Source organism: Phalaenopsis equestris, unplaced genomic scaffold, assembly GCF_001263595.1.
Source record: "Phalaenopsis equestris unplaced genomic scaffold, ASM126359v1 Scaffold000552, whole genome shotgun sequence".
Classification (NCBI taxonomy): domain Eukaryota; kingdom Viridiplantae; phylum Streptophyta; class Magnoliopsida; order Asparagales; family Orchidaceae; genus Phalaenopsis; species Phalaenopsis equestris.
Window position 1 is genome coordinate 3,748,253 of NW_018164992.1, and position 12,563 is coordinate 3,760,815.

The following is a 12,563-nucleotide window of genomic DNA, read 5'->3' on the forward strand; positions in this document are numbered from 1 at the left end:
TCCAGACAAAACTAAGGAAAAAAAAATTTTAGTATAAGACCTTACAATAAATGGATGAAACCAACTTTCCATCAATATATTATTGCAAGGAATGTACTAGAAGAAAATTTCCAAATAATGACAAAATCACTAAGTGAAATTGATACAATATGGCATAATTAAAAAACAAAGCCAAAAGGTAAAGATGTAATTAAAAAACAAAGCCAAAAGGTAATTAAAAAACTGCCGAAAATATGCTATTAAGCTCATACATTTTCTCTGACAATTTGGTATAAATGTAACATTTTTTTTTTTTGTAATTTGAACAAGTCTCGGTGGCTAAACACAAAATACAAGTGATTGAGCTCAAAGTTGATCAAGGTGAAATTTTTATGCGAGGTTTTAAAAAAACACATGACATATCCATGTAAGTATATATGATTCCCCCACATCTTAAGCCACCTTTTCTTGCAAAATGAACCTCCTAATCATGTTATTTACATGTCGAGGCTGCTCTAATGTCACTGCATGCCCAGCTTCCTTAATCACCTGCAATTTCGCCTTATCTCCCAAATGCCTGATTACATAAGAGAAATATTAATAAATTTGCAACAAATAGAGAAAATAATTGAATAAAATTAGTTAGTTTAGAATTACCTCTTCAGAGCATAAGCAAGAGGCAACGGGAAAATGGAGTCTTTTTCGCCCCATAGGATTAGGGTTTCCTGATTCGGTTAATAGCATTTTGAACTAATTAGTTATGTGTAATCCGAAGGGGTTTATTCATTTACAACCCATTAATTAAAATAATTAACTACCTGCTTAAGAATTGGAAGAGAGCCACAACCAACGCCATTTGATAGAAGTTCATTCAGCAGTTCTGCCCTCTCCTTCCTATTTTTTTTCAGCATTGTCTGAAAAAAATAAAATAAAATAATTACCATTAGATTTATAGTTAACAACTCTTGATTAATAATTTTATGAGGTAGTAAACCATGATTACACTTCATTTTAGACTACAATTTAGTTATACTGATTTACTTGAAAATATAATGAATTGATGAACAAATTTCAAATGAAAATTCTTCTTGGCAATGTAGGAGACCGATCGTAGTATAAAATTGAGATTTTTATTTTCCCTTCTTTTTTGGGAAAGATGAGCTCAAAAAACAATATAGATTATTCAAACCCTCAACTAATCACGTGAAAAACTACACTGTCAACCACTATGTCACGAATAAATAAGACTTTGAGATAATATTAATATCAAATCAAACTTAACAAAATTAAAATTTTTTTCTGCACTTAGATTAATTATATCAGAATGTTATTTTTGTAAAATTATGTTGACAAATTCCATGTCATAAGAATTGGGTTGGACTCGCCGGCTCAACCATGAATCGGTCTCAATACGGAAACGGTAGATTCTATGATTGTCTAATTTAACCTATTTTATTTTATTCATAATTAAACTAAAATATTTAAATTAAAAATAAATAAAATTTTTGTCTCAAAATGTCAACTTAAATTATTTAAAAATAACAATATTAAATTGAAAAATTATATTTATCCGATTGATAAAAACAATATTATTAAACTATTATTATATTACTTAAATTGTATAAAAATACAATTAAATATTTAATATTTAATATTTATATGGGGCCCATGTCCAATTCATCCGAGACTGGCAACAAACCTGAATGAAATCACGAAGAAGGAACTCGGGCATCCAATTGGGCGGCATGAACATGCACCGTTCAAACAAAGTTCGCAAATCCTCAGCTCTCTCCGGCAGCAATATCTCCGCCAAATCTCTCCCCTCTTTCTCCACCAACTCCTTCCTCTCCTCCGCCGTCATCGCCACCCCCGACGCAATCACCACCAACCTCTCCACCTGATTCGCGGCCTCCTCCCCCCCCCCCCCCCCCCCCCCCCCCCCCCCCCCCCCCCCCCCCCCCCCCCCCCCCCCCCCCCCCCCGCTCTCCCCCCCCCCCCGCCCCGCCGCATCCCCTCCGCCACACACTTGGCTTGAAACTTCACCGACCGCTTCTCCTCCACCGACTCCGACTCACCGAAGAAGACGAGGTCCGGCAAGTAGAGGTCGAAGTGGCGGGAGAGCGCCGCGATTTGGCGCTCGAACTGCCATTTGGAGTAGCCGCCGAATCCGTGGATGAGAACGAGGGCGGGGCGGGGGGGGCGGCGACGGGGGGGGCGGCGGGGCGCCCACATGTAGAGAGAGGTGGCACCGCCGGAGAGATGGAGGGTGACGGGAGAGAGGCCGCATATGAGGAGGAGGAGGGAGAGGAGAAGGTCTTTTAGAGAAATGAGGCTGAGGAGCCGGTGGAGGCGGTGGCGGAGGTGGTGGAAGAGTTGGAGGAGGTTTTTGGGGGTTTCCATTTTTTGGCCGCCTGAGGTGGGAATGGAGGGAATGGGTTCAATTTATAGGATGTGATGGGGTGTTGACCAGGTGGTCATGCCAAGCCAAGGAAAACATAATTTAATGGTTACATTAATTTTGATTTTTTTTTTAAGATGCTGTTATTTTATATTACATTTATGATAAGCTATGGCATTATTATTATTATTATTATTTTGTTGGAGTATTCTTAGAAGCTCTATATTAAATTCCTTATATAGTTGAAGGCCACTTATTAAACTCAGGATGGCATGTTAGGGTGGATTATTGAATTTTTTTTTGCTCAGTTGTTTTGTCAGGCTAATAAGTTGACAGATATGAGTAGCTGAATATCAGTTCTGTCAAGCACGAGCACGAGTGGATTGCAAGTCAAGTACTAGTTATCAAATACGGGTTATCAATTTGCCTATCACAATCGGCTCGATCATAGCTTGAAGGGAACGGGTTTACCTCATTATCTAAAAGATTAGCTGATTTGATTGGAGAAACTCACCTTGAAGTCTAATTGTTGATTGTCGGTTGTCACAAGAGCTAAGCACATAAGCTGACAATAACTCGTGAGCTTTACGAGAAAGAGGCCTAGAGTTTTAGAGAGAATATAAATTATGATGTTAAATTCAAAATAAAACAAGAAAGGATGAATCGTATTTCCTTAGAGATTTGTGTGTGATGATTATGCATTTTGTATTACTCGAGAACCCTCAATAAAGAGAGAAAAATTCATGTGACACGAGATGAATCGATCACTTAACATTGTATCTGATACTCCATCTGATACGAAACTCAAGGCGTGAAATGGATCTCGAAGCAATTTTTTAGCAATGACTGCATGCTCAAACTTTAATTAAAAATCATCAATAACTATGATTTCAACAAACTTAAAGTCAAACTGAACGGTTTGACGAGATGAATGCAATAACACCAACATTAACCACATCCGAGTCATATCAAGTCAAGATATAATCGTTAAACTAATTTAAGAAGCTTCTCGTGACCAATTGCAAAATAAAATGGATTCCAAATCTAACAAACTTTAAGTCAAATTGATCATCCTGATGAGATGAATCCAACTAATCCAAAATCACTCAAGTATGACACTATTAAGGCACTCAAATGTGTGTTGAAAGCTGCCCAATTAAAGGGATTACTTTGGGTCCCCCAATAGAGTGGTTTGGATTCCTACATAAATAGAGCCCTACCCTTATCATGAAGGGGGATCAAGACCTTGAACAAAAGAAACCCTGATGCTTGTTGTAGAAGGAGTCAAAGTATAGTGTTCCACACAAAAAGTCCAATGAATGTTGTCTATTTTTGCATCCATCGAACACCGATGACCATCATCCACTGCCCTCTGATCGTTGTATCGAAGTCCCTTATGGAGCTATGGAGTAATAATTTATGAACCGTTTAGAATAACAGCTAGACTTACATAGTAACTAAACATCATACGAAGCAATGCAAATATGCAGCTAGTGTTCTCGAAATGACTAGTTGTTTGCGAAAATTTTGTGTTCAACTCGTTAAAAAACTCGTGTTTGATATGTTCGCTAAGCAAACGAGATGAACATGAACAATTTTTTAGCACTCGATATATAAACGAGTCAAACACGAACAAAGATTTGTTCATTCATGTTTGACTCGATTTGGCTCGAAATAATTATGCGAGCGCTCGCGCACACACAAAAATATATATATATGATTGAAACCTTAAATGTATATGTTTTGAAGTATACCATATATATATATATATATATATATATATGCAACAAAAATTTATAATCAATTAAAATTATTAATTAAAAATTTGAATAATAATATATTAAATTTTATTTAAATGATGTTTTAATATAATTAATCAGATTTAAATATCGCTTCAACCCTTAGCATCCTACTACTAAGTGACTAGGGTTATCAAAACGACTCTTGTTTGTGAACAGTTCGTGCGAGCCGAACACAAAAAAAAATGTGTTCGAAATATAAACACACAAACAATAGCATTTTTTACGTGTCGGACAGGAGCGGAGCTCGGGCTCGCTCGTGTTCAGCTCGTTTACACCCCTATATGCACCTAAAGACGAAGTAACAATGCACGCCAAAAATACTGTAACGGCACACTGCAATGATGGCGTAACAGCACGCCTTAAAGAAGGTATACCAATGCACGTCACATATGGAGTAACGACATACTCCCAATACGTGATCTTGAATAACATCCTATGAAGGATCTGACGACAGCTTCCCGCAATAACTATTTATGACCGATGTACTCAGGATACATTGACTTTCTTTGGACTCTTGAAGCTCTCTTCTTGCAGCCCTCCACTATGGTCTACTTAACCAACTGCAGCCTACGTGGTTCGCAGCTCCCGCAGCTCCCAACTTTGATATCTGCGATGCGACCTACAAATATTATCACAACTTATGAAGCTCTCAACTCCAGCTCTTTTGGCCTACAAACATTATGATAACTCATTCAACTCCCAACTCTGGCCTCTTCAATTTTCAGATGTTATTAAAACTCATGCACCTCCCAACTTCGGCCTCTAAGTCTTCAAGCGTTATCACAACTCGTGCAGCTCTCAACTTCAACCCCTGTGACTTATAGAAGTTATCAATGCTCATGCAGCTCTTGACTCCGATATCTTTGGATTACAGATGTTATCACAATTCATGTAACTCCTGACTTCAGCTTTTGTAACCTAATGACATTATTAAAGTCCTTGCAGCTCAACTCCGGTCTTTTAGGCTACGAACATTATTACAGCTCTACATTAAAGCATATGTAGCCAACTACAGCTTATGCGGCTCACAACTCATATAACTCACAATTCTGGCTTCTACGGTCTATGAATGCTATCATAAATCTCTATTTCGAGCGTTATGGGCGATTTGTACATCATTTTGTGTGATTAATTTGAGTTGTGCATTGCTTCATGAATCATGTGAAAAACATGAAATCATATCTTAATGCACAAGTAAATTAAGAGAAAAGCTAAATTTTCATTAAACGTCTTATTCGACCTCACTAGCAAATTAGTGTGTTCCTTGCATGTATAAAGACTGGCTTTCAACGATTTTGCAGGTTTTACTCTCGCTTATTGATGAGCCACGGAGTCTTATATAAGTTTCACATAGATTTTATTAGTATTCAATTCTGTCCTTTTCAAATCATTTGCAAGATAACCCAAGCATAGATTTTAAGACCAGTTTGCAATTTATACTTCTATTTTCATTATATCTTTTATATACATAATAAAGCGCCGCGTACTCAGATCAGTTGGTCTGACATCTGCTTGTCAGTTTAAGTCCCATCTAGTCTGAGGTTTGATTCCCCAGGTGGAGGGTGTGGTACTCAAATTATAGGCGCATGAGGAATGATCGGGGCTCGTATCATATCATTCGGTCATTCCTTTCAAAATATATATATATATATATATAATTATCCAAAAAGAAAGTTTTTAATTAAAAAAAAATGGAAGAAGCTGGCACACAACTACGAGAAATCCAATACATGTTTACTTGTTCAAAAAAGGTTCGGCAGGCGAAAAAAAAATGGCTACTAATTAAGATTCCAAAGTGGGGTTGGAAGAAGTAATTAACAACCTCCGCTTCTTTACTTAAAATATTGCGGCACTATTTGTTCAAATAACTTCTTCAGAAGAAACAAAAGGAAAAAAACAAAAGAACGAATTTTGCACAAATATTCTTCTTTTTTTTTTCAAATCCTTTTAGCAAAATAGTGAGAGATTTGGCATAAACTCAAGAATAAGAAGCAAAGTTTAGGTGTTAGATTTGTAAATACATGAGAATTAGGCGGGATGTATGTAAATGCCCCAACCCAAAAAATAAAGGTTGCTTGAATACTGCCGTGGTTGGCAGCGGAATATAGAGTTTTGCAGCACTAGAGGAACAAATATTACATCCGGACTCGGGATATAGAGATACGTTTGAAGTCTAATGAAATCACGCCACGTGAAGTTGACAGAAAAATTTAAAAAAAAACGTTTCAGCATAGGGGAATATTCCATTTGTGTTATTCCGTATTATTTAGGTGTTATTGTGATGATACTCATGTGTTATTATGTTCTGGGAATATTCCTGGTGTTATACAAATTAGTTCGCTGTGTTTTTTTGCTCCTAAATAGCGATAAGTACAATAATGACAAGGAGATATGCCTGATCAAGTTACCCTTCTAGTAAGGCAGATCCCAAAAAATGAATTTCTTAGTCCAACTATGAGTAACACCAAATTTTGATGGACGATGTGAAGATAACTCGGGCTAAACAGTAATCTTTGGAATGTCATTAATAATTTGAAATAAATCTCTCCCATATATTATTGGAAGTGACGTTGATTTCTCAATTTTATTTCTTCAGAATGCATTTTTGTTTCTTCTGAATGAATGTTCATCATCTACAAAAAAAAAGGTGACAGTCATACCATGAATACTTCTTGTCATGCTAAAGCGTAAATGCCTTGGAAACTTTCCCGCAGTGCTCCACCCACATAGCATTCCATACGTTGGAACATCACTTATTCTCCATATTAATGCTGCTTTCATTAGAAAATTATGTTTCATAACAACATAAGTCATGACACACCTTTCCCAAGGAATTTGCAGCCCATCTATCAAAGGTTAGAAATATACATCAATCCGATCTATAGAACTATTGGGACATGGTATAATCAAGGTCATGAATAAGAATGGTGTTGTCATGCACATCTCGAAAGGAGGATTGTATAGTGTAACGATCACTAGCCACGAAGAGTAAGGTGATGCGAACTAATTGTACGGTGAGAAGTCATCAGAGCATAAGCTAAGGCTCACATTGTGTGTTCCACAGCAAACCTGGGTTGTATATGATCAAAACCTTTCATGCCTCTCCATCTGGACGATGACTCATTGAGTAAATATCCCCTGACATGATATGATGTCACGTCATAGGTGGAGCAGTACGCGTAGAAGTAAATAGTCTTTGAAGTTGTGGAATAAGCGGTAGATAGAAGAGACACTTGTATTGAACTTTTTTATGTCTCTTTTTGGTTTTATTCTAAATTTCTGAATCTCAGAGAGTTACAGAATTTGTGCCCACTCTCTGCTATGTTGGACTTATAAAATAGCATGCATCTATTCACGCAACAATCAATCTTTTTTGTTTTCAACCCTATTTGGGGATCAATTTTTTCGTCTAATATAGGTCTTCTAGAACTAAATTTTCCTTTGAATTAGTCTTTTTCAGTAATATTACTAACTGATTGAAGCACTCTCGGGGCAAATCAAATTCTATTTTAATTTTTAGCATATTGAGAGTTACAAATAACTTAGAATGGGAAGTGCATCCCTCCCACAATGGCCTTTAAGCAACATTCAGTAAATCATACAAATTTTGAGCCTCATTTTTTGGTCTCTTCCTACACTTGACTTAGGCAATGTTGTCTTGTCTCATCAAAGATCATTTCTTCAATCTACTTGAGTGAAATTCAGATGGAGGATCATAGCTCATCTAAGGAACAAAGCTAAATGTTGCATGATCAACCTCCCCATGTGAAGTCCAGATCCGATAATTAGGCAGAAACCCCCGAAGATATAAACCATATCTTACTTTGTCTGACATTAAATGTGCTCTATTCCTGTGTTTTGAACAAGGATACCGAAAACTAGCTTAAGATAAGATAAAATGGAAGTTGCGATGTTGCATCCATGAAGGCCTCTACACTGTTCAATAACTCCTTGGAGATCCATTTTCTATCTGGGTAATGTCTATTGTACACCCACAATCTTGATATACAAATTTCGATATATACACCTTCAAACCTGACAGCAATCAACAAATTATAAAGTGCATTCAACTGAATACATATAATTTAATTTTAGTAGTTGACATAATGACAGAGTTATAACAATGGACAATTAAATCATTAAAATGACCGAACGTTTTAAACAGTTTGAACAACGTTAATCACTCAAAAATTGATTGATTTGAGTTTTGGCTCGGATAGAGATCAAATCGAAATAAACGAGCCGAGCTACGAGCTAAAATTTTGGATCAAAATTCTTTTTAGTCAATCCAAGTTTGGCTAGAAAGTGAAAAGTTAAAAACCTACTGTTGTTAGGGCTATCGAAGATCACATCACATCTTCGGACGCATCACATGGTGCAATCCATGTTGTCGTTAGCACATTTAGACGACATACGTAATATTTTCTCTTAAAGATGGGTCATCTTCTCAAGTCAACATCGCCTGCAAAAGACTTGCTAATGTTGGCCGTTCTGTTGGCTTTTGTGAGAAGTTGGTTGGCGAGCATAGGTTCCAATTAGGTGTGTGAGTCGAACCAATTCATGAACCGACTTTAACTATGGTTGATCAGTGGCACATGAGCTGAGCTCGGTGAGTTAATAAGTGAAACTCAAGCCAACCGAACTCGACTTGTTAGCCCGTGAGCCGGCTCAATTTTTTAATATAAAATATTCTCAAAATATATCAAATTTCAAGGCTTTATCACTCACTAACTAAAATAATTAAAAATGCTATCTTGTATTTTATAAAAAAATATTTATTAATATTAATCTCTGAATTGTTCTCTTGTATTTGTCATTTCATCATATAATAAGATGCCCTGGCAAAATATACTAGCTTTGGTGTATTAAAAGGCAACCCAAGATGAAAACGAAGTCTAGTCCTCTACAATAAAATATTATGGTTTTCTAATCATAAAGAGAAATCAGTAATACAGAGAATTAGGGAAACCAAAGATTAGTATTTGATTCTTAAATTAAGCTGCTTTTCATATTAATTATATAAATTGATAATATATCTGAAGAATGCTGTCTGCAATTCCACCAAAAGAGACGTTTAGATGTGCATATATTAAGAAAAACCTTCATAAAAATAATAATTAAAACAGAGTAAGATCCAAAAAACACCACAAACCATTATCAAAATTGGTTTATTCGTATAATTACCATAGAAAACCCCATATCTAACTTAGAGCTGTTAATGATCCTATTTTGAGCCGAGTTGGGGTCGTTAACAATCGGCTCGAAAAAACTTCAATCAAAAAATTTTGGCTCGTAGCTCGGCTCATTTATTTCTATCAATCTCAATCCGAGCAAAAATTCAAATCACTTTTTGAAAGATTAATGATCTTCGAGCCACCACTAATGAGTGTTTCTGTAAGAATTAATCATTAAAACATCACTACAGTTATTTCCCAAACTTTTCAATAAGCAATACAACATTTTGTAGCTTGGAAATAGCTTAGAATAGAGACAAAGTGTTAAAGTCAACAGAAGAACATTTAGCCTAAAAAATAACTAATATCTAAGTATTTAAATGTCCATCACCTAAATATGAGTTTTTAAAAATTCCAGCTGATATTGATTGAATAGAAGAAGGACAAAACCCAAGACTCAAGATCTAACTATAGTTAAAGAGAATGATAAAGTAAATATTTTATATTTGACTATGATATAAATTATATAATAATAAATCAATAATTATATTTTTCATCTATTCAATTGGCAATGATAGTTCAAAAATGAAAATGCATCTCTCTCTAATATATTGAATATAAATTTAAATTAAATTTTTGGAATATAATAATTTATATTATAAAATTGCTATTGTGGGTAATAGTCGTGCCCCACTCATAAAAATGAAATCATGATTAAAGTATTGATTTAAATAATCCTTAAAAGAATGATTATGACGACAAACACTCAAAATTCTAAGCGAACATGGAAACAAAAGTTATGATTAGTGTTTTTATTTCTTATGGATTTGGGATAGCTGTGGTTGTATGCAATCTAAGGGTGTATTTGGGGCGATTGTTGTTTTTTGAAGAAACTGCAGTAAATTTGTTTCTAGGTGAAGCAGTTTTCAGCATCTGTCAGAAAGCTACTAATGAAGAAGCAAGTGTCTGTTTGGAAAATCTGTTGTGTTGCTGTTATTTCTGATGAGAAATATTGTTTTGCCCTTATATGTGTAATATATTGAAATAAGTGCAATTTATAGAATATTCATACTAAAAAACAGAAAGAGGTCGTACTGCTAAAATAACTAACAGTCATATCCAAAATAATTTAATACATAAAAAGTTCATCTCTAAGTTATGAGGTCGAGTTCTAATGATACACAAGTTTCCACAACTTCCAAATCCATGAGAACCTTCTTAAGGTCACTCGGGCAATAACTGAGGTTTGGAACACCCTACCCGCATTGTGGTTTGAGCCAACCGTTAGCGATGATTTTCCCAAAAAATGGCTACTAAAAATGCATATTTTTGAATTTCAAGGGTTATATTTCAGTCATGTGTGGTCCCACATAGCTCATAGATCGAAGAAACCATCCATCAGACAATATATGTGAAAATCAGCATTTTTAGGCCAGACCGACGCTGGGTGCCAAGCTCAGGTGCTTCGGCACCCAAAACTGCCTTTGGAGCCTCCAAACCAAGCATATGGAAGTCGGGCACCAGTTTATAGAACCTAGGCACCAGCCCCGAGTGCTTAGGGGCCCAAAATTGCTAAAAATGATCATTTTACCGAGACAAGGGAAAGTAGGCGCTAGCTCCATGGCGCCAGACTGAGTGCCCATGCATCAAGATTGAGACAACTAGGAGCCGGTCCAACTTCCAGAACACAATTTGATTCATTTTTTTAATGTTGATTTGCCCCGGTGCAACCCCTAATGAGCATAAATGACAATGGTTTACTTGGCTTTGGGGGATTTGCTTGGGGGGAGATAAAGAGGGTGATTATATCTCATTTAGCCCTCTTCTAAAAGCTTCGAGGGTGAGGTGGAAATGCTATTTTAGGCAAAAATGGATGAAATGGGAGGTGGTTAGCTTGTGTCCCTTGAGCTCCCCCATTTTGATGAGATCCTCCTCACTTTAGCATTTTTGGTCCCCTCCAAGTGTTGAATACCTTCTTCTTCCCTTGAAGACTTGAGAGCTAGGAGCAAGAGAGGAAGACTCTTCATCTTCCTCAAGGAGGAAACACTATGGGGGTTGGTCATCTTCAACCTTCTTCTTCTTCTTCCTCCTCTCCTCCTTCAACCTCCACGAAGAAATCTTCTTCTTTCTCCACCATTCCTTGAGTGTGTAGAAGATTTTCTTAACGAAAAAGAGTTTGTTTAGCAAGGGAGCAAGGTGCCTACTCTCCTAAACTAAAGGAGAGCATAATTCTAGCTTGGGGAAGGATAGCCGAAGAACCGTCGAAACTTCGTTGGATTCCTGCACTCTCCTTCTAAAGGAGAGCTTCGTCGTTCTTTGGAGGAGTGGAGCGGACCTCGTCAAAGCTTTGTCGGAACGACACCATCTCTCCTATCACTATGAGAGCTTCATCTCCCGTGAACAAACACAACATCAAACTCCACGTTGGTGAGATTTTCTGAAACCTCTCGTGTTTTCTTTCTTAGCTAGCCCAAAAAGACATCAAACACCAGGGAAGTTGGCCGACAGAGTTAGGAGGCAGCGCGTGGCAAACGGGAGCAAAGGGGGTGGCTTGCCGACAATTTTACCGTGTAACTCAAATTCATCCAAATTGATCAAATTCTAAATTTAGTCGAAATAAACTCGGTTGTGAACTTCAAATTTATTTATACTTTATGTTATATTTGTATTTCTTCATGCCAAACAAATAATTCCCTAAAATTCATATAAAACAATTACAATACATGACAAATCCTTCCAACCAACCAACCAACCCATTAATTAAACAAAAGTTAAATTATCTTTTTCTGATCTGAGAATAAAATAAAAACAATAAAACACTCACGTTATAACTTTCATTTAAATATTTATGTAGTTTTTTTTTTATGTTTATTAATTAATTTTTATATAATATTTATAGTTAATGTGAGCTTCAAATACTTTTCATGAATGTATTTAATATAAAAAAGTTTTAATTTTAAATTAATTTTAATCATATTTTATTTAAATTAATTAATTAATTTAAAATTTTTAATTATAATTTATATCGTTTTTATGTAAGTTAATATGGAGCTTTACTTGAACATCTCAATGATTTTTACACTAATTTTAAATGAAACGTTTTATTTATTTATTCAATAAATTTGTCCACCCTATAAAAAAATTTCGTTCCGCCCATACTTTTCAAAAATGTAAGATGCTACATATTTTTTTGGTCAATTCTGATATATA

The 12,563-nt window shown here is 35.8% G+C and overlaps 1 protein-coding gene across 1 annotated transcript; it reads right to left on the minus strand.

Annotated features, from left to right (window-relative positions):
* Positions 1-316: 316 nt before the first annotated feature.
* On the minus strand, positions 317-2,379 carry LOC110029218. Its single transcript, XM_020731401.1, has 4 exons — positions 2,023-2,379; positions 798-893; positions 637-704; positions 317-556 (listed from the first exon to the last, which is right to left on the minus strand). Exons 1-4 carry the CDS (start codon positions 2,377-2,379, stop codon positions 433-435), a joined length of 645 nt encoding a protein of 214 aa, XP_020587060.1. The 3' UTR covers positions 317-432.
* Between the last annotated feature and the right edge of the window lie 10,184 nt (positions 2,380-12,563).

What these genes read in the sequence shown, in the direction of transcription:
- LOC110029218 (XM_020731401.1), bottom strand. Translation starts at nt 2,379, where the DNA reads ATGGAAACCCCCAAAAACCTCCTCCAACTCTTCCACCACCTCCGCCAC. An exon ending in CGGTGGAGGAGAAGCGGTCG is followed by an intron (nt 894 to 2,022) that starts GTGAAGTTTCAA and finishes TATTTTTTTCAG; the next exon opens with ACAATGCTGAAAAAAAATAG. An exon ending in CTTGCTTATGCTCTGAAGAG is followed by an intron (nt 557 to 636) that starts GTAATTCTAAAC and finishes TTATGTAATCAG; the next exon opens with GCATTTGGGAGATAAGGCGA.